At 45.9% G+C, this 21,943-nt stretch overlaps 1 protein-coding gene across 2 annotated transcripts in view; it reads left to right on the top strand.

Moving 5' to 3' along the window:
* VPS53 (VPS53 subunit of GARP complex) overlaps positions 1-21,943 on the top strand; it is a 76,030-nt gene that overhangs the window by 22,368 nt on the left and 31,719 nt on the right. The window contains exons 5-13 of one of the 2 annotated variants that reach the window (XM_090025503.1): positions 1,489-1,575; positions 1,863-1,978; positions 4,107-4,226; positions 10,092-10,170; positions 12,361-12,504; positions 13,524-13,666; positions 14,439-14,580; positions 16,379-16,480; positions 20,799-20,893. In XM_090025503.1, the coding sequence (XP_089881629.1) occupies positions 1,489-1,575; positions 1,863-1,978; positions 4,107-4,226; positions 10,092-10,170; positions 12,361-12,504; positions 13,524-13,666; positions 14,439-14,580; positions 16,379-16,480; positions 20,799-20,893 (1,028 nt within the window). Of the gene's footprint in view, positions 1-1,488; positions 1,576-1,862; positions 1,979-4,106; positions 4,227-10,091; positions 10,171-12,360; positions 12,505-13,523; positions 13,667-14,438; positions 14,581-16,375; positions 16,481-20,798; positions 20,894-21,943 lie in introns of both variants that reach the window. The other variant, XM_090025502.1, reaches the window with a different exon arrangement.

Raw genomic sequence — 21,943 nt, 5'->3', positions numbered from 1 at the left:
GTAGGTGGTTTAGTGCCTTTGCTTTGTATTTAAAATACGTTGACATTCACAAGCATGCCAAATTGAGATGCTTGGTGCCCGTTTCTTGTGGAAACTCAGGTTTTGTGTGATTACACCCCAAACTGCTCTACAGATTCATCAGCATCCTTAATTGGGTCTGCTCATAACGGAGAGAGAATGTGTGCGTGTGAGATGAACACAGGCAGAGTGGGACCTTGGGGGTGGGGAAGGGAGATCCTCGGCATGTTGGATCTCTTCTCAGCGATTCCCCAGTACTGCTGTGCACCTCATCCTGGGCTGCATAAACCTCAGTCTTCCTTGGGCTTGGTTTGGGTGCATTAATTGTACAGAATTCTTCATTGTGTTTGGTATGGTGAGACCTCAAGCCAAGCTCCCCATTGCCCTAGGTCAGTGGTTCTCAACATTTTTGGCCTCAAGGTACCCCTTGTCAGACTCCAGGCATCCCTCCATAACTATTGAGAATTTAGTGGCACCCCATTTCAAACCTGAATTTATTTATTACAGTACTTACCTCTTTGCAGAGAGGCTAGGCAGCATTGGCAGGGAAGTGGGCAGACGGTGAAAGCCTGAGCCTGCCCTTATCTGCTTCGCTCCCCACACCTCACTTATCTCCTTGCACTTCCTGCGGCAGCCTTCAAAGGATTTTGTGGCACCCTGGTATGAGGATCACTGTGCTAGGTGCTGTACCTACTTGTAGTGAGAAATAGCTTTGCCCTGAAGAACCAATATTCCTACTAGACCACATACACAAAGAGTGGAAGAAACTAAGTAGTATTATTCCCTTTGTTCAGATGGTGATATTGGGCTCTGTGAGAGTAAGCGGAAGTCTGACAAAGCTGGACATTAACCCCAGAATTCCTATGCCTAGGCTAGTGTTTTAGTCATAAAACCACTCTTCTTCATTTAGGTGTATTCATTTAACAAATGCTAGATTTTAACAGGGTGCATTATAAACCTAGATCTACTCTATGTTCAGCTGTCTGTCCTCTGCAAGCTTCAATACTTTTTTTCCATTGATGGCACGCTGGTTTATAGTGTAGATGTTTTCTTTTCCCAGTCATCTGTAAAATGTTTGATCTGTAGATGTTTTAAAGTCTCTGTCCACTTTCACTTGAGGGATAAAAAATATGGTTGTCTTAAGTGTACTGGTGTTCCAGGTTGTGATGTGAGGGTGTACGAACAGAGCTTTTCCATCGGGATTTTCAGAACCTTACTGTAAAACAAACGCTGTACCAGCAGCCTACTCAGAATAAAAATCCTATTCAACATTTCAAATCATCTTAAGAAAAATGACTTGTCTCGTGTCTTTTTATTCAGTACTGGGCCAACAAGAATTGCATATGGGCCTTTGTATGGACCAGATGTTATATATAGCGCACATGCACACACAAAGGAGGCAGCAGCTGCATATGTCTTTGAAGAAGGAAGCAGAGTACGAAGTATGTTTTCTCCCTTTCATTCTCACAGGCTCTTGAAGAAGCCCAAAAAGCCATTCAGCAACTCTTTGGTAAAATTAAAGATATCAAAGACAAAGCTGAAAAATCAGAGCAAATGGTAAGTAGCTGTTTCTTTGTGGTCTTTTACAAGGGGTGGGAAATCTCCTTCAGTTCCCAGCATGTGTTGTCCACACAAAAGAAGTGGCATGCTAGGGACACCTGCTAATGCACTGCTGAGAGCTCATGCTGGATCTAGTATTACCCAATCTGTATCAACTCTGTACCCACAAGCCTGTGGTAGCATGGCTCTGATCCCAGAGAAAGGACAGGGCTTCATGTCCTCTCGTGAAGGATTTGCCGCACTGGCTCTGATGTTTACTCGATCTCATATCCTTAAATCAACAGGTTAAAGAAATTACACGGGATATCAAGCAGCTGGATCATGCCAAGCGCCATCTGACCACCTCCATCACAACCCTCAATCACCTACACATGCTGGCAGGCGGTGTGGATTCACTTGAGTAAGCCATGAGAGCTGGTGGTGGTGTGTGTTGAAGGGATGGTGCTCTCCAGCTGGGTTTTCGGTAATGCACAGGACTGGTTCTGTGACAGCTGGTTGCTCTGCCTCTAGGGGAGTTCTGCTCACAGAATTAGCAGTGACTTGTACGTTTTGCCAGAAGGTCCTTTCTGCAAATACTCCATAAGGTCCTGTAGCCTCTACCTTGCCTGATATATGTAAGAATGTATAGCCTTGGACCCACATGAGAAGAATGAGAGTTGCTGTGTTGGAGCGTATCATCCACCAGCTGTCCATCTAATGTCCTATTGCTAGGTGGCCTTTACAAACCAGGCCAAACCTTAAGTTTTATTTGAGAGAGGTGAAATGCTTCTGCTTATTTGATACGGTCACATGTTTGCTCATTGCAATCATAGTTTCATAGTTTCTAGGGTCGGAAGGGACCTGAGTAGGTCATCTAGTCTGACCCCCTGCCATGGCAGGAAAGGTTACTGGGGTCAAACGACCCCAGCGAGGTGTTCATCTAACCTCCTCTTAAAGCCCCCCAGGGTAGGAGCCAGCACCACTTCTCTTGGAAGTTGGTTCCAGATCCTAGCCGCCCTGACCGTGAAGTCGCGCCTCCTGATGTCGAGCCTGAATCTCCCCTCTGCCAGCTTGTGACCGTTATTCCTGGTCACTCCTGGCGGTGCTCGGGGGAACAGGGACTCCCCCAATGCCTGCTGGTTCCCTCTGACTGGTTTGTAGCAGGCCACTAGATCCCCCTCAGCCTTCTCTTGTGGAGGCTGAACAGGTTCAGGTCCCGTCGCCTCTCCTCGTAGGGCCTGCCCTGCTGCCCCCGGATCATGTGGGTGGCCTCCTCTGGACCGTCTCCATGCTGTCCACATCCCCCCTGAAGTGTGGCGCCCAGAACTGGATGCAGTCCTCCAGCTGTGGCCTGACCAGTGCCACATAGAGGGGGAGGATCACCTCCCTGGACCTGCTCGAGATGCATCTGTGGATGCACGACAAGGTGCGGCTGGCCTTCCTGACTGCCTCCCCACACCGCCGGCCCGTGTTCATCTTGGCATCAATGATAACTCCAAGATCCTTTTCTGCCTCTGTGCTGTCAAGAAGACAGTTCCCCAGCCTGTAGGTATGGTGCCGGTTGTTCCTCCCGAGGTGCATCACTTTGCACTTGTTGGTGTTGAATCCCATCCTATTCTCATCTGCCCACCCTTGTAACCTGTCTAGGTCCGATTGTAGCCTATTGCTCCCTTCTAGCGTGCCCACATCCCCCCACATCTTAGTGTCATCAGCAAATTTGATGACACCTTGGCAAAAGGTGCCTCATGCCAAGGTGCTGTTTGATATCATAGGAAGTCCATTTAAGGGAGCCAGTTCTTTTCTTCCCCAGCCCTTTGAAGCTCTGGTATACAAGTAGCAGTCCCTGGTGAGTCCAGGGGGTTGAGCTGCGGGGGACATGTGTTGCACCGGCAGGGATGTAGCCCAGTCTGGGAAGGTAGCAGGCTTCACAGCCGTGAGCTAGTTCCATAGAGCCTTGGGCTGGCAGATGCTTGTGAGTCTAATACCAGGCTTCCAATCTGCAGCATGTCTGAAGGATGGAGAAAAATAATTCAGTTTGTCTTTTCTATCACTTGCCTATGAAAGACATTAACACTCGAGCCCAGGCCAATAGCTTTTAAATAGTAGGATTCTTCTCTGGGAGGATGTAGCTGATTTTTTTTTTTTTTTTGCGGGGGTTGGGGGGTATGGCATGCACTGTGTGAGATGATAAATCGCTTGGCTCAGGTCATTATGGCAAAATAACATTTACTGGGCTTCAACTCCATCCTGGGAGGTTGATGCATTCAGTAGTTTACATGTTCCCTGCCAAGTGTGACTTTCATTGTCTGTGTTTTTGAAGCCCTGTTAGATGGATGCCAGCTTGGTTTACTTTACCAGCAGTTAAAACAAATCCTAACACTGCTGTGGAATGTTAACGAACCTTTGTGTCTCTTAACGAAATAAATTGCAATAGTCATTACTGTGACCCAGGGGAGGGGTGGAGAGGCTAGTCACTGGTCGGTGGATGCTCACCCAGGATCTGCCCTTGCTGCCAAGCCTAGTTTTGTAATCTCTGATTTCCATCTCAGGGCAATGACCAGGAGAAGGCAGTATGGAGAAGTTGCAAATCTCCTGCAAGGTGTCGTGAATGTGCTAGAGCATTTCAACAAGTACATGGGGATTCCGCAGATTCGACAGCTTTCCGAAAGGTAAAGTGATAGCTCCTTGTGCACCTCTCAGGTCTCTTGGAAAAGAAGTCAGAAAATGCATTACACAGCATACATTCCCCAGGAACTGAAAGGCTGGATCCGTGCCCTCAGGTTTATATCCAGCCAAAAGAGATGGTTTAAAATTGGATGGCCTTGTTCATCCCTTTAACAGTCTGTTCTACTCATAACAGTGATTAATATGGATGTAATTCACCAGTGACCTGGACTTCCCATCGGTTGGCTCTTAATAGGCATTGTCATTTACTTAGTAACAGTGAAAATTATTTCATGCAACCTTTTCAGCATCAGTTTTTGTAATAAACCTGGAACTGATATTTTCCACCACTTTCTTAGCCTCATGAATCTGTGCCATTTTACACTTCTGGGCCATAAGATATGTACATTTAAAATAAAGCAATGTAGTGAGCCAGTTTCTGACTTGCACCTGACTTCTGTGTAGTTGCACTGAGTAGAAGTGATAGCAGAATGTTTCCCGTAGTGTTGAGCTTGGAGCTGCCCAGAGCTTGATGGGTCCATTTTTTCACCTGGTCACAAAGCCAGAGCTTAACTTTGGTTGTGGTGTGACCAAACAAGCCTTTTCTGAGCTTTACAGAGCTTCTTGTCCTAGCTTGGCTCTGCGCCTAGGAACCTCAGGGCCAACTGGGGCTTGTCCTATGGATGTAACAGCAATATCTGAGGTATGAAGCAGGGTTATAGGTCGTTCTCAGCATTGTTGCCCCGGGTTTGCTGTCTTGCTTCTTGTATGGCCAGGGGTCTTGGCACTCAGCAGCCCCCACTTTCTGACTGATCAAGGCTCAGTATTGCCTGACTTTCCCAGATTGCTTTAGGTGATGGCAAAAACTTTGCTTGAATCTTGGAAGTTGGGCTTGAGAAGATAAGCTAGAGCCTTACTGCCCAAGGAGGCATGGGTGACTCAAACCAGTGTGAAACAATACATATATCGCAGCCATACACATAGGGAGGGACCAAGGAGACTTTCATAGTCACAACTCTTGCTTTGCACCTGGTGTGCTTATAGCCATCATTCTCAGCTATGAGAAGTGGCCTGTTTGTTACAGAGGGACTTGCAGGAGCTCTGCAGATATTGCATGTTCAGTGTCTGCTGCTGCTGGCCCTAGCTGAGACAGCAGCTTGCTCTCCTAAGCACTGCAGCATTGTACAGTTCTGCCTGTGTCTTATTTGTAATGCTGACAATATACAGCCAACATTGGATGCTCCTCCTGGAAAGACCTTCTGGTGGAGGCATGAATGAGGCAGGATCAATCAAGAGAACAGCTCTCTTTGTGCTTTTCTCAAAAGCCTACAGAAATGCTTGGCGGCAGGGGTCCTGATTTGACAAAGCACTTAATTGCCTACAATTGCTTCAGCTTGAGCATGTTCTAAAGCCCCTTCAGACTCAATGTAATTGAATGCACATGCTTCAGTGTTTTGCTCAGTGAAAGCCACGGTCCATTTAAGCCAGGGGTAGGCAAAATACGGCCCATAGGTTGGATCCAGCCCCCTGACAGATTTTGTCTGGCTCATGATGGGTTCCTCAGTCCTGCCCAGCCCAGGTACAGGGAGCAGCCAGGGCCATGGCAGAAGCTGGAGGGGAGCAGTATTTGGGAGCAGGATGGGTGGGAAAGGCCAGGATTGCAAGGCGGTGAGAGTGCCACAATCCATTGCCCACATGCCCCTTTGACAGATGCTGGTTCCACGGCAAGGGACATGCGGGAAGCAGATTACAGCTCTGTTTCAGGCCTCGACCCTGTGTTGTCACTGCCCCAAGATCCCAGGGTGTCCATGGAGACCACCCGGGACCTGGGTGGGCAAGGCACACAGCCAGGTGGACAGGATGGGGTCACTTAGGGAGTTTTGGTGAGCTGTGCAAGGGGCAAGAGGGGTATTGACCTGGCCCACGAGAGCTCACCAAAACTCCCTTTACGGCTCGTGGCCCAAATAATTGCCCACCCCTGGTTTAAGCCCTGTTCTCCAGAAATAGAACTGGGGCCCTTTTGTGCAGATTGATAGTGTCCAGAGTAGAGATGGTGTGCTGCATGGGGAGCTGTGGAGGGGCTGTTATGCAACGGACCAGAGTGCGGTTCTTTTTTACAGAAATTTGTACAGAAAAAATGTAAGAAAAATAAAGAAGTATCAAATCACACCAGAGCCTGTTGTGGGTTGGGAAGAAAACTTTCCTCTGTGTTATTCTCCGTCTCAGATAAGGAAAGGAGAAGCTTAGGGAAAGTCTGTTCCAACTATTTTTAGACTCTTCTCTGTTGGATTTTCCTTTCCTTGCTTACACAAGGAGAGTTGCACCATCTGGTAATGATAGAAATGGTTGCTTGTGGGGTGAAAGTAGGGCTACACCCATCATGTTGCTAGGCTCTTTTACTATGTTAGCATCCAGGCAGCTCATAACTGTGGGGAACTGGATTGTGATTGAGCTTGATTGCATGCCTGTATTGGAGCACCATTAGGACTGGGTATTTCTTTCTCTTGTCTTGCTTTGAAAAATGCATGCGGTCAATATAACACCAAAGTTTTTAGCCTATAAATCATGTATTTATATTTGATACACCCATTCATTTTGCTGATCAATCAGTAAACTGAAAGGAAAGTATTCAGAGGGCCCTTGGATGTTTTTGAATCAATCAGTGCCCCCCAGGAGGAAAGCTGGGGGAAGGTCTGTAATGCTAATTGAAAGGTGTTCAATAAATTACTAGCGTAATGTTTTATTATGACTAGCTCCACTAGGGAGGGGGGCTGGATCCAGCTTTGAACAGCATGGGAAAGGGGAAGGGGCTGCTGAAAGTTACTGGATGGGATTATCAGGTAACATGGTGTTAATTTAGATCCTAGTCCTCAGTGCTAATGTAATTGCATGCATTGAACTATTGCATTTCTGGAGTCACTCAGCAGCAACACATCAGAAGTGACGGATCCTTTCCTGGGCAGGTTCTGGTGCTGAAGCTTTCCCTGGATCCACGCTGCATTGGACTCTGCACTCAGTTCAAACCCAGCCAGGCTTCTAAAAACAGCTTCTGTGGTGTATGGAAGGATGCTAATTATAGTAAACAAGAGATACTGTTATCTCCTGTTTTTGTTTTGTTTTCTCTCTGTGCAGGGAGGATATCATTAGTGGTCAAAAACCCACCCATGACAGTGGTCTGAAAAGCCTTGCAGATAGTGGAAAAAGCCTGGAAAGTATTTAAAAGAGACATAATTATAAGTCTGCCACAGAAAAACAGGCTAGCTCAGCCCCTTCTATTCTCAGCAGGCCGCCAGGCACAGTCTAATATTTCTGGTAGCTTTGGCAAAAGGAAATGTGGTTTCTAGAGATTTGCTGTTATATGAAACTCAGAAAAGCCCTTTCTTTTAAAAAGGTAGTAGTGGAGGGGATAAGGGAGAAGTCAAACATTTGCTAACACCTATCTCACCAAAGCTTGGAGATGTGCATGAGCAGTATCAGGGAAATGCACCGTCCTGGCCCCTTAGGTTCAGGATGGCCCTACGTGGCCGTCCCAGCCCTTGGCCGGAAGATGAAGCAGAGATATCTGCTTAAAACCAGTGTTGAAAGACCTCTGGAACCGTGTCAGGCTGGCAGAGTCAGTGACTGCTTTACCTGCCAGCATTTCAACTTCTAACTGACTTTTTGCCGTTAACGCCAGGCTGTTGGGGCTTTTCAGGTTTCAGGTTTGCATTTCAGCTTGGGTGCTGGTACAAGGCCAGGCCTCAGGTTTGAAGAGGCTTAAACCCAATCTCCATTTTCCAGGTAGTAGGAGCAAAGGGGCAGGTAGCACGAGCGAAGCTACACACAGGAGTACTGCACTGCACTTCTCTTCCCTTTGCTCTAGCATGGTTTGCAGTGTGTTGCATTGAGGGGAAACTGGAAATAAAGCAACAGAATAAGACCCAATCTCCTTCTTTTTTGCTTTGTTTTTTTTTTTTTTTTAACCCATGATTTTTCTGTTCACCTCGGTGATTATTAAAACCTTCTTAATGCCTCAGTTCAGCCAGCGTGTGAAGTTAAGCACGTGAGCACTCCCGATGTAGTCAATGGGACAGTTCACATGCTTAAAATTAGGCACATCCTTAAGTGGTTTCCTGAATTAGAGCCTAAAACAACAAGATCCATGGTTGGGCCTAGAACTGCTTGACAGGGCATCTTTGCTTCTCTCTGCTTTTAAGAAGCCGGCAGCTCTTGTGTTCAGAGGCTCCTTTGTACTTTGTGCAGCAGCTGGAGTCAAATGCTAATGTTACTGTTAGCCTGTCAAATCTAAGGACTAGGAATCGCAGTAAACAGGACCACATGTTCCTGTCAAGTCTCTTATTCACATGAATACTGATATTTTTTGAGCTTGAAAGCTTGTTTATTTTTTTGATCCATTAAGCTTCCTTCTCAGGAACCAAAAGGCCGGATCCCTGCAGTCCTTCCTCACACGAGTCATTTGTGTGATATTTAAATGGGAACGCGTGCATAAGTAGAGCCTGAGTCTCTGGGTCCTTCTGTTGCTATGGATTTATTTCCCCTAATTGGTGCTATATTATTCCTTTTTGTATCGTGACCACGAAACAGGAGTACCAGATGCAGTTCTCTACTTGGAATGTTGTCTAAACTTTCCAACATGCTTGTAAAACTAAACTTGAGAATTATGTTCAGCATTGCAAGCAGGAGGCTTTTTTTTAAGCAAGAGCCCTGTAAATAAATCAGGGTAAAGACTAGTCATACGGTCAAAGAAATTCCAGTGTTATGTTCTCAGTGTAACTTTAGGTCATATATCCTAAATGATATACAAACAATTCTGCATTTCAGCCTCGGAGGAAAAATGACCCTTAAAATCCACTTCATTTCCCCACATTGTTGCATCATTTTGTAACATTTCAGTAAGTACTGGAACTAAAATGGGAAGATTGAAGCAGCAGGTCATTCCTACTTTTGGCTTTTAAGGTCTTTAAAAAAATTCCAAATCCATCCCTGATAAACATCTTTTAAAAAAAATCCAGTCTCTTGTACAAGCATATCTGCATCTCTGGAAAAATCCACTGTTTTGTATAATCAATTCGGTCCTTAAAACAGTCTCAGTGCAATAAAAAGTAATGGAAGAATTCAAAGGCTACAAAGGGATTTAAATGCTTAACTCATTATTTTAGCACTCCCCAACATTTGTAGGCATTTCCTTTTCTCTAGAAGTTTCAATTATTCCCGGACAACTTGTATATCTGGAAATTAAAAGCGGTATTCCCTGTGCTAACTTCAAACAAAAGGAAGATTTTTCTCTTCATAGCCACAAAAGATGGAGCTAGTTAAACTTATCTGCCAACTTCGAGTCCTAGCTTTTTCGCTCTCTTAAAGAAATAAAGGATTTATAATATGTCCTTGCAGCCAAACAGTGCACAAGTGAATGTGCTTAACAATAGGTCGGTTCACCTGGAGCTGTGAATAATGCACTTGTCAATGGGAGCTTGAAACTTATCTTGCATAAAAAAAGCTGTTTTGGGGGATACCAGTGGTTTCCACAAATTCAACTGGATTATCATATATTATCTGCTGGTGTCAACTGGTGTCCATAGCTCCATTGGAGTCTGACCGAGAATGACAACATTGGGCCAGACAGTCAGATGTGTGTTAGTGGATACTGTCCTAGTGCTAACATGCCACCTAAGGGTTCTTATTTATTGGATCCAGCGTGGGCCCTTTCCCTAATGTGGATGTTTTGCTTCATTGTCCTACTACCTAACCCTTTTCATCCATCTCCCCCAGACATTTAGATGGAAGAGCACTGTTCGGCAACATTATCAATATTATGACACAGGTAGCTGTCACATGGGCAGCCAAGTAATTACTTGATCTTTCTCTGGCAGGGTAAAGGCTGCCCAGAACGAACTAGGACAGCAAATCCTGGCAGATTTTGAAGAAGCTTTTCCTTCTCAGGGCACAAAGGTAAAGTTCAGACTTTTACCTCTTTTCTTCTCTCTAATGAGCAGTCTGGTGGCAAATGAACATCAAGCATGATTATTATTGGCTTTCATCTGATTTTTTTTAATCTCTTGTTCTGCATGTGGCTTCTTTTGTTGCAAAAAAATATTTTAGAAAGAGGGACCGGTCCTATGGGTTGTGATTCTTACTGGTTTCTATCAAGTGAGTGTGTGCAGGAGATAAGATATTGAGTCCATTACCCTTTGGCTTTAATTGAGCAGAGAAGTATCGCATGTGCAAAAGGGAAATACTAATCACTTTCTTCCAACAAGGGCAGCTGCAAGATCTGTTGCTAATACTCATCAAGTCTGTTACAGTATTGAAGGGATATGCAGGCAGAATGATTAACACATCTTACAGCGGCTGCTTGAGATTTAAACCTGCCCTAGACTCGTGCAAAGGCTGTCCCCAGTCAGCCCAGCTATAAATGGGCACCTGGTCACCTTTACTTTCCTTCCAAATGACCAGGTATGATGTCAGCTGCATCACTTTAGTACATGCTTACACTGCTCAAGCCTTTGGGTTGTCAGGTGTATGAGGACCTTTGGCCTTCCTGCACTGTGCTAGTCCCTGGAGCTGAGTAAAGATGAAGAGCTGTTCTGCTTCAATAAGCCTATGTGTTTGTGCCTGCAAGAAGGCAAAAGTCCAGTAGTAATTAGGTCAGTGAAGAATTCAGATTTTTTGCAAGGAGTGTATGTGTTGGAAGGGGCGAGCTAACTCCCTCTTCCATACCAGCTCTGCTCCCTGACATGTGCTCAGTAAATCCTCTACTTTTCAAGCAAAGGGAACTAACAGAGAAGGAGAAGAGGGGCGGGGAGGCAGGGCTGCTGCTCATCCCCCAGGGCCACGACCCAAACATACAACAGCCATATCAGCTTCATAGCGTGCTTTGAAAATCTTAACCAGGTGCCTGGAGGTGCAGATACTGCACTGGATGAGTGAGTGGGCAGTGGGGGGTAAGCTGCAGTTTGATTTGCTTTTGGAAGACTGGGATCAGTTCAACTTATTTTTCAGAAAGGAAACAAGTGTTGCTGTCTCTGGAATAGTCCACATCAAAGATCACAGTATCGCCAGGCATTGTAGTGCAGTCTCGTGTCGATAGGCCCTACCTAGAAGTGTGTTGCCAGTCAGGAGTGAACTGGGTCAGGGAAGCTCACACAGTGGTGTCCCCCTCTGTGCCTGGCTTTCCCCCAGTGCTTTAAATAGCCTTTTTTTTTTTTTAATTTAAAAATTGGTTAGCAGGGCCAGATTCTCAGCATGTGTATACAGGCGTGGCTCCATGCTGGCTGGTGGCACCGCACTGTTCATCCTGCTTGAACATCTGGCCCACAGGCTTTAAAAGTGGTGACACAGTTACATGGAACACATCATTACACTTGGCTCTCTCCTTCTTGCTGGCTCCTGAAGAGCCTGGTGTTCTCTGGGAATGAATGCGTTGCCTTTCTAGAGTCTTTCTAGTGTGCCGATGGGAGCCTAGAGACTAGTGCAATGGAGAAAGATCCACCGGTGCAAAGGAGAAAGCTCTAAGTGAATATTTAACCAGCACTACACAATAACTGCCTCCCAGAAGCTCACTGACACTACTGACAAGGGATGCAGTCACTCTGTGTGCACTTGGAACTACATCAGAGGGTAGGGAGCTTAAGGTTGTTCCAAGCGATGCTTGCTATATTCTACAGTAAAGCTGAGATCAACAAATAATCACTTGACGTATGACATGCTGCTGCTTTGATCACCTGACTGGGGTTTTTTTTGGTCTTATGGTAGATGGAAAGGCTTTTGTGCTTGCCCTGTGATCACTCTCATGATCGTTGTCCTGAAGAGAATTATTCTTCAGAGAGGCCAAAGATAGCGGAGGGCATATTGAAGGCAATGTGCAGAGCCTGCTGCAGATAAAGCAGGTAGTGCTTTCCGTGCAGATAGGTGCCTATCTGTTGTTCCCCAAGAGAGCAACTTTGCAGAAGAAAGACACTTCATTGTTCATCCACCAGTAACAGAGTGCCTGAATGCCAGTACATGACATTAGTAGCATGAGGAAAAGAAGGATAACAGCAAAGGGACACAAGAAGATGAGTCTCTCAAGGCCAGTACAATTTACAACCAACCCTTACGTTATTTAGCTATTAAATCTTCTGTTCTCCTTTGTTTTGACAGAGACCAGGAGGGCCCAGCAATGTCCTACGTGATGCATGTCTAGTCGCCAATGTCCTGGATCCCAGAATCAAACAGGAAATCATCAAGAAATTTATTAAACAGCACCTCTCAGAATACCTGGTACTTTTCCAGGAAAACCAAGATGTAAGTGGGACACAGCAGTGACTTTTGGATGTTGTGTTTTTTTGGGAGGGGGAAGAATTTTCTCTGTTAGCATTCGTTGATTTTTGTATGTGCAGCTTGTTTTTGTAATATCTGCTTTTAAACAGCATGTGAGAGATGAGTAATGACTCGATGATTTGACACTGGCTGGATGATGAATTGGGCTGAGATGTGATCTAGTGTGCTACTTTCTTATTTGCTGGAGCCCAAATAATTTCAGCGGAAGATTTTCATCCTATGAAAAATTTCAAGATATTGAAGAATTCTTTTCTTGTGAATAAAATGAATATATCAAACTCTGAAATACTTGCAGACTGAATATCTAAAATCAGTCTGGGTCACCAAAGAAGCCCAAGCTCCAAAATATTGCATTAAAAACCAAACCAAAACATTTTGAGAGCTTTAGACCTCATTTTAGTTTTTGCTTGTGAATCATAGCATTCATTCCAACCAACACCTTTCCCATGAAGGGTTTTGGTTTTGTTGAATTGGTTTTTTTCTACCAAATACATGGTGTTGAAAACTTCCCATCCAGCTCTCCTAGCATGCATCCTGGAGCCGCTAATGACCCAAACACCAGAGTCTGAAAACTAAGTGAACGTGAGGATTCTCATTCCAAAGACAGCCTCTTGGGTCCCAAATTTCTCATAGGTGAATTGGGAGCCTGTACCTCACAAGGGGTTGTGGAGTTAAATAATTGATGCGGTTGGGGGGGAGATTTCAAAAACATCTAAGTAACTTAACAAGTGCATCGCCTGTTGGCTTTCAACCAGACCTGCTCTCTAAGTCACTGAGGCTGGTCTGAAAATGCCAGCCTGCATCTTAAGCATTTTGAAGATGTGTTGTTCATGTGCCAAGTATTATTAACGTTGGCCAGTTCCGTAGGACTGTAAGATGCTTAGCCCCATTCCTACCCTGAAGTCACTAGACTACGGTTAAGCAAGCTGTTTGCATGCGAGCAGCTGCAGGCTGTTAAGTTCTGTGCTTTCCACCCCTCTCAGGTGGCCTGGCTCGATAAAATTGACAGGCGCTATGCTTGGATAAAACGCCAGCTGGTGGACTACGAGGAGAAGTATGGCCGCATGTTTCCCCAGGAGTGGTACATGACGGAGCGCATTGCCGTGGAGTTCTGTCATGTCACAAGGTGAGTGCGCATGCAGGCAGCTTGCGATGCTTTCCAGCCTGGCAAAATCCCCCCAAAAATACTGTGGCAAGTGAGGTGCCTTTTGCCAAGCAGAGAGCAGGCCTGGTGGACTTGAAAATGCTGTCTTGAAGTGCCTTTGTGTTAGTATGCTTAGGGCCTGTGACCTAAAATGGAAACCCAGTTCAGGTGGCAGTCAAGAAAGAGACGCTCAGAGCTTATATTCACATGCAGATATCAAAATGATAGGGCAGGATAATGCTTACTGCAGGAGAAGTACAAATCAGTTGCGGTAAAGATGATGTGGGCGCTAGGAACTGACTGCAGCCTGGTGTCTCTCAGAGCTGGGTACGTGAAAGGCAAATCTCCCAGGAGAGCAGCAGATATGCGCTAGCCCAGACCTCAGAAGCACTCCTACCTGCTGCTCCTTTGACCCCAATTACAGGCCCAGCTCTTGCCAAAGCTTTGTTACTGTAGGTTTTCCTGCTTTAAGCATGGTGCATTGGGGGTTTAGTGCTAGGATCCAGTTACACGCAAACCTCAAACAACTGTAGTAATGGATTCTGAAACGTGAGCTAGATGGAGGTTTAGTAGTTCAAGGGAAGTGGTTTAGAAGTTAGCTTGCATTTTGTGAGGGGAGCTGGCTCTGCTGGGATGTGACTGGTTTCATCTTTAGGCTTTGAATGCTTTTTTCCCTTCATATGAACATAAGTAATTAATATTTCCTTTCATTTGCAAAACCATATCCTTTCCTTGTTTCGTTCCCCGCTTCTAGGACAGAGCTGGCTAAGATCATGCGCACAAGAGCTAAGGAGATTGAGGTGAAGTTGCTTTTGTTCGCCATTCAGAGAACCACCAACTTTGAAGGGCTGCTGGCTAAGCGCTTCTCAGGTTGCACTCTAGCCGATGGAACGGTGGTAAGAACCTTTTGGAAGAACAACCCTACGTTCCCAGATCTTAGGCGGGAGAAGCTTCAGCCCTCCCATGTCACTGTGACCCTAAAGGATTTCCTTTACAGCCTTCATCTGGAGAGATGTTAGCTGGCATTGGAGGGTGAGAGCATGCAGTGTGTTTGTGCGTGGGAGATTGGAATTGCACGTGAGGGATTCTTGTGTCTCTGTCTTGTACCTTGAGGGTGCAAAAAGGGAATAACATAGACTATGCTAGTTCAGTGCTCCTAGCCCACTTTCACTGACTGCTGAAGCCATTTTGCAATGGCGAACCACAAATGAATGGTGCCACAGTATATCCACCACAAAGCACCTTTGTCTGCATGTGGATATGACCCTGCAGCTAAATGTCATCTCTTCTCTCTGCTCCTTTTGTATTGCTTCAGGGGAAAAGGCCATTCTCTTATACCATATGTTTCATTTGGTTCATTCTTAACTTGGAATAGCAGCTTGGGGAAAGGGAGTGTGATGGTCTCCTGTCTAATGTGTCTCATCTGTCGCTGCTCAGAGCTGTGCTTGTTACTACTACATCTGTTTAGCTTAGGGGCTCTCCTTGTGGTCACCCTTCTCCGTTTTCTGCCTGAAATCCAAACCACGTGACCTGCTAGCTAAATGTCTACACAGGCCCAGAATTACAGTCTCACTGCTCCATGCTGGTTGTTGATGCCTGTTTTGTTAAAATGGCTCTGACCAGAGCTCATCCTGATAAGTGAAGGCGTTTGTGATTTGGGGCAAAACTGTGAATGCTGCTAACTAAAGGGACTTCTGTGACTGACTGATTTAGGAGCTCCTCAGAATCTGATTCACCCAGAATATTACAGATGACCCTTTTTAATGAAACTGGCTTAGTTGGGTCATTCTCAGTGTCCCTTTGGAGATGAAAGAATATAAGATGGCGATGAAATTATAAGAAAGAACAACAAGCACAGAAGAAGATTTGAAGTAAAGAAAACATGGAGATTTTTTGGCAGCTCTTCTTCCCCTTGTTCCCTGTGTGGTCCATGAAGCCCTAAGCTTCTGTCAGTTTTGCTCTTGAAAGAATTAATGTGGTATATAATTATACATGAGTATATGGACCATACGCAGTGGGGACAAGCAGCAGAGTGTGAGCAGTATTGCTGGATTTACAGCAGCAGTGTTCCTGTGGCTGCAGTTAAGGGTTGTGTCAGCACTTCTTCAATAGAGTCCCTGTTGTCAGGGGCTTAAAACTGAGACAGATCAATGCAGTCGGAGCATGAACTGGCCAGGGAGAATATTTTCCCTTCCTTGAGTCTAGGACTATACAAAATAGAGACCTGTTTCGGTTTCAGGCAACTTTCACTGTCTGTGGAAGTTAGAAGGAGGCTGGGGGATTGCTGGGCTGTGGTGGGTACACAAAGGTTGAGGGCCCACCTCACTTTCTGCTGACCCCCTTATGGCCAGCTGGGACAGATGAATCTGCTCCCGAGCCACGGAGTTCCATACCCTTTCTTTGGGGCTTTCCGGTACTGACTTGAGAAGAAAGGAACAGAGGGTTGTGGTGCACTGTCCGCAGCACCTGGCAGTGCTCTTCAACAGTCAAACCTGTTCAGGATCCTTAACTTCACAAGCAGATGTCTGGACGTCCCTTTTACGTTTTCTGGGTTTCTCAGTGGTCTGTAGATTTATGGCTATGAGAGAGCCTGACAGTGAGAAGCCAAAAGGGTTTAGTCAGGCAAAGGAAGAAGGCAGCAGTGCAGTGACTATTAGAAGAAAACTCACTTATGGGTATTCTTTCTTTCAGCAGAAGAAGCCAGAGCTGCCACCTCCCTCTACGAACCCGTTTCTGGATGATGAACCTGGGACGGAGACGGATGAAACCATGATGGAGAAAAGTGATATAGACAGAGTAAGTTTTCCAGTCTCCTCATCAGCAAGCCAGGGGAGTTCCAGCATCAGAATCCCTGCACATCCCTAAGGTTTTCCTTTCAGATTCATTGGAGGGATTTTTTTTCATTGTGATGCTCAGAGTGTGAGTTTGGTCCAGCTGAATTAAAACTGTAGAACCTGGACTGATAAAAGCCAGACAAGAATATGGTTGGTTGGATTCCTATATCCCAGACAGATCTTGCTGTATGGGCAGTCTGGGGAATCATATTTTGCTTTGTCTACTCTTGAAATTTAAATCTGTAGGCACTGAGTGAGAGTAAATACAGCAAGCTCATTATGCCTTTCTTTATAGCCTAATTTTTCTCACTCAAAACATATTATTGGATTAGTTCACATTAATATTATTTCATGGTGTTTTTCTCCTCTGTTACCTCTGTAATGACAGTGAAGCTAACCACTTTTGTAGTGCTTCACATCTCTAGGGCAGTGTAGGGTCATTAAAAGGAAGACCTGAGCACAGTAGTGTTGTAAGAGGCACCAGTATCAAAGTGCACAGGCCCCTTGTTTTGCTCTGCGGTGTTAGATTTCCTAGTGTTAATAGCACCTTTGTGTTCTGTGCAAATGTACAGCCCCTTGAACAATGGTGCCGTGGTCCAGGACCTCCTGGCACTTGCACAGTACAAGCACATAATAACAGAGATCCCGAAGGAGAATTTTTAAACCAGGGTGTCTTTCCATTACTGAACTCAGAGCAGTGGCTTATTGTCCTGGTGATGCTGGTGAGCAGGAGACTTGGTCCTGAGTCCTTCCCTCTACTTCCTTGGGCTTGTTGCAGCTGTGAGCAGTTGGGAGGCAGGAAGTTGAAGATCTGGTAAGAAGCAAGTGTTGTGTCTTGCTCAGGAGTGGCCTTTGTGGTTAGAGAGAGCTGTACGTGTTGACTCGATCCTGCGTAACCTACGGTGACTGAGGAGGCAGGTGAGCCATGAAGAGGCATCAGATAGCATGTGCAAACTGTGGCTTGGAAATCGGGGTGATTGTCTAGTGCTAGGAGACAGGCGAGGGAATGAGTGAGCTGCGGAGCACACCCTGTCTGTAATGAGCAGCTGAATGTACTTGTCGTCAGGAGGCAATTTGGGTATTTCTGAGAAGGGAACTGCCTTGCTCTCTGTTCATGAGGGTGTTTTCCTTTCTGGTGCCAAGGCTGGGCCGCTCCATTGCACCATTCCTCCAAATATTGCTTGTGGGAGGAGGAAACTCCATCTTGATACTCCTCTGATTATGCTGAGACCATGCAACACAAGCCCAGCACCAGCCAGTCTGGCCTACCAGAGGTACACTGGAAAGGAGACATAAAGGCATTTCAGTTCCTCCACACCTCTCTGTATAGCTAAAGCTAGTGGCAGATGCATCATGCCCTTTTCTCTGCTTTGCTGGCTGGAGAGAAAAAGGCAGGGTTGAAAGTGGAAGTGGGGTCAGGGAAAGAAAGCTTCTGAGATACTAGGGCTGATGATTGAGGACATGTGTAAGAGGGCTGCTGGGGGAGCAGAAGAGTGAGAGGAAAAGAATCAAAGAAAACCATGTTGAAAAGAAACCCTTTGAGTGATCCTAGCAGCTAGAGTTAATCTGTTTACTTTGGACAGTAATAAAAGGAAGCTGGGCCAGCTGCAGACCTCCTTACTGTGACAACAGTAACCTTTTATTATTCCATCGAGCTTGAGGAGGAAATAGCTTTAACATCTGGACTTCTTGGACAGGATCGTGCGCACAGAAATCCAGCTCTGCTGCTACTGTGAAAAAAAATGTAGTATTCTCCCTCTCTGCCTGGTTGGGGGCTGCGTGATGCAAAGCCTTGTGCACACGCACTCACAAGTGTCTCTGCACCTGGTTCTTCCGGCCTTGTGAATGGTGAGCACCACTAGCAGAATCAGTCCCTGACACTCTGCTGTACAGTGTGGCCCCGATGAAGCTCCTGGTCTAGGGGCCTCCAAGGATGGGCTGTTTTGGAAATCACCCATTGATATCTTCCTGATGCCAAAGAACTCGTGCATCAGGTTGACGTGACCAGCCACTGGCAAAGGCCCAGGGTCAGGGAACGATTGTGGGGTGGCACTCTCCCAGTGTCATAAAAACTCACTTTCCCTAATGTTTGAAAAGGTTAATGAAGCCAGGCTCACAGAGGTGGTCTGGCCTCCACAAATCATTAGCGCACTTTGGCTCGACAGCCATGCGTGATTACTCATTTTTGTGTGTTCTGGGCTTCGTTATTTCTGGGAAGTGCTTGCCTTTCCACTCTTCACAAATTCTGTTAGTGACCTAGTGCCCCTTCTCTGTTATTTAGGAAAGTACATCCTCTGAGCAAGAAGGCACTCTCCTGCTTGCTTGCTTGCTTGCTTACAGTGGAAAGGCTTCTTTGGAGTGGAAACTCTGCCCTTCACTGGCCAGGAACTGAACCCAGTTCTCTGGCGAAGCAGCCGAGAATGCTACTTTGGAACTGCCAGTGCTTTCTCTGCAGGCAGCGAGATTGTCAGCTGGCTAAGGAGGAAGGCTCAGTTAACAGTCTAGATCTAATTCTAGCTCTATTGCAAACAACTGGAGAGAGCTTAAAGCCACTATTCAACATTGAGCTAAAGCATGTGCATAATTTTAAGCATGTAGTTAGTCCCATTGACCTCACTGAGATGTGCTTCCACATCTAGTTGAATCGGGGTGCAAACAGGATGGATTTCACAAATTGTTTCTAAAGGAGGGAGCATAAGGGAGGGTTGTTCCTGGATCATGAATTCAAACTTGGAGCTTTTAACATGCTGATTATTTTAGATCATCCATACGCTTACTGTTTCAAATTTGAGTTGAAAACTGGTGTGATTTAGTAGTAATTTCTAATTAAATCCCCTGTTGCCAAATACACAATGTTTTAATGAATGAGATTCTGTAATACTTGCAACCCTGGTATCTGTGCTCTGTTTATGTAGATCCCCCTTGCAATTTCACCTGAGTATATTTTCCTTTATATCCTAAATTATAGATATGTTTTCACTGTAGTTTTAAATGGCTGCTGTTTTCCACCTCAGAAATGATTGGTGGAGTTTCAATGCTATTTAATGTGAATGTTATGAGGTTTGATTATTTGCAGGGTGCTGAGAGCTCCTGTTGAAAATTACCATAAAAGCACAAAGTCTTGTGATACTAATAAATACAAGATTGTTTCATAGTTTCATAGTAGCTAGAGTCGGAAGGGACCTAGGTAGATCATCTAGTCCGACCCCCTGCCTTGGCAGGAAAGAGCACCGGGGTCAGATGACCCCGGCAAGGTGCTCATCTAACTTCCTTTTAAAAATCCCCAGGCTAGGAGCCTGCACCACTTCCCCTGGAAGCCAGTTCCAGGCCCTAGCCGCCCTGACTGTGAAGTAGCGCCTCCTAATATCTAATCTAAACCTACCCTCCGCCAGCTTGTGACCGTTATTCCTGGTCACTCCTGGCAGCACACGGGGGAACAGGGACTCCCCCAATACCTGCTGATCCCCCCTGACCAGTTTGTAGCAGGCCACAAGGTCCCCCCTTAACCTTCTCTTGTGGAGGCTAAACAGGTTCAGGGCCCGTAGCCTCTCCTCATAAGGCCTGCCCTGCTGACCCGTGATCATACGAGTGGCCCTCCTCTGGACTCTTTCCATATCGTCCACGTCCCTCTTGAAGTGTGGCGCCCAGAACTGGACGCAGTACTCCAGCTGCGGCCTGACCAGTGCCGCATAGAGGGGGAGGATCACCTCCCTGGACCTGCTCGAGATGCCTCTGTGGCTGCATGACAGGGTACGGTTGGCCTTCCTGACTGCCTCCCCACACTGCCGGCCCATGTTCATCGTGGAGTCAATGACGACTCCAAGATCCTTTTCCGTCTCCGTGCTGGCAAGAGGGGAGTTCCCCAACCTGTAAGTGTGGTGCCGGTTCTTCCTCCCCATGTGCAACACCTTGCACTTATCAGTGTTAAACCCCATCCTATTCTCATCCGCCCACCGTTGCAACCTGTCAAGGTCAGCTTGTAGCCTATTGCACCCTTCTAGTGCACCCACATCCCCCCCCAGTGTAGTAGAGGTTCTACTACATTGGCCTCTAGCTATGCGAAGGGTCCAAAAGCAGGGCATGTGCATTATTAGAGACACTCCTTTGTCAAACAAATGAACTGCCAAAGCGCAACTGGAAGTTTGCCAGTTTGTGACAAGTTGGATATTGCTGGTTATTAGTATCACCACAAGGTTCCTAAACACAGGTCCTTCTGTGCTGTTTTCTGTAAGTGTTTGATCTCACATTTGAAATCATCGCTCTAAATGGTTTTTCTGCAGCCAAAGAAGCCAAAGGTCCCAGACAACCCATTTCACGGCATCATTTCCAAGTGCTTTGAACCTCACCTGTACGTCTATATTGAGTCCCAGGACAAGTAAGTAGTGCGCATGGCCTTTTTTTTTTTTTTTTTTTGACTGTGTATGATGGCAGGTTTTCTAATGCTGTTTTTCTTGCATTAGATGTCACTCCATCTCTTAGAAAGTATACAGTATGCAGCAGTGGGCATCCAGAAGACCTTAGTGGGTTTAAGGGCAAAGTTTAGCTTCCCAATTCTGGAGCCTCTGCATTTAATAAATGCTTCTTAGTGCATATATATAAAGAGTCGATTTAGGGAAGCTGGGCATCAAAGCCTATAATATAGGTTGCAATCTGGCAAAGGGATGTGGCCTGCAGATGCCATAAGTCCCATTCTGGATATACCTACCAAACACACTGCATGCGGAGTCCAGTCATTTCTTCAGTGTATGCTTCCTCGTTTGCATAGATGAACGGCTGCAATCTGTGCTGTCATTCATTTCGTGAACGGTGCGCAGGATTCTGCCAGGTTACCAGAGCAGCTGGTGGAGTCTGAATGCTCTGCTGTGGCTGGACTATGAAATCTGTGGTCACAAAGACTTGGAGGACTGATGCCTGCTGACTTCCTGGGCAAAGCCTTTTCCTCAGCAAAATGAGCAATGAAGACCCAGAGCACTAACAGCATAGAATTGCCTTGGCTGCATCCTTCATCTCTCATCCTGCACAAAGAGTATTGCTTCTTACTGTTCTGCAAGCCACTGACCCTCGCCATGTAGTGATTTATTCCTCTGTAAAGCATATGTTCTTACAGAGTGTTTTGAGATGTTAGGTATTATATAAAGTTCTTTGAGATCCTCATATGAAAGGGGCTGAATTAAAGTAGGTTTCCACTGCTCCTAGCTCATGCAGTTGTTAGGTATGTGAGCATCCTCATATGCTTTTAAGCAGCCTCTTCTTTTCTGATTCATCACAAGATGTTCAGAGAAACTTTCAGTGAAAGATATGACACTGTCCTTGGATCTCTGAAACCTTTTCATAGAGTTGACACCATCATCAGGGGTGGTCTCATAGCCACCTCTCTCCCACAGATGATCCAGATGCATTCGGGGGATCTGACAAAATGATAGAA

This window comes from Crocodylus siamensis, chromosome 13 (assembly GCF_052110815.1).
Source record: "Crocodylus siamensis isolate JL-2025a chromosome 13, ASM5211081v1, whole genome shotgun sequence".
Classification (NCBI taxonomy): Eukaryota; Metazoa; Chordata; order Crocodylia; family Crocodylidae; genus Crocodylus; species Crocodylus siamensis.
This window is presented reverse-complemented; position numbering and strand designations above follow the sequence as displayed.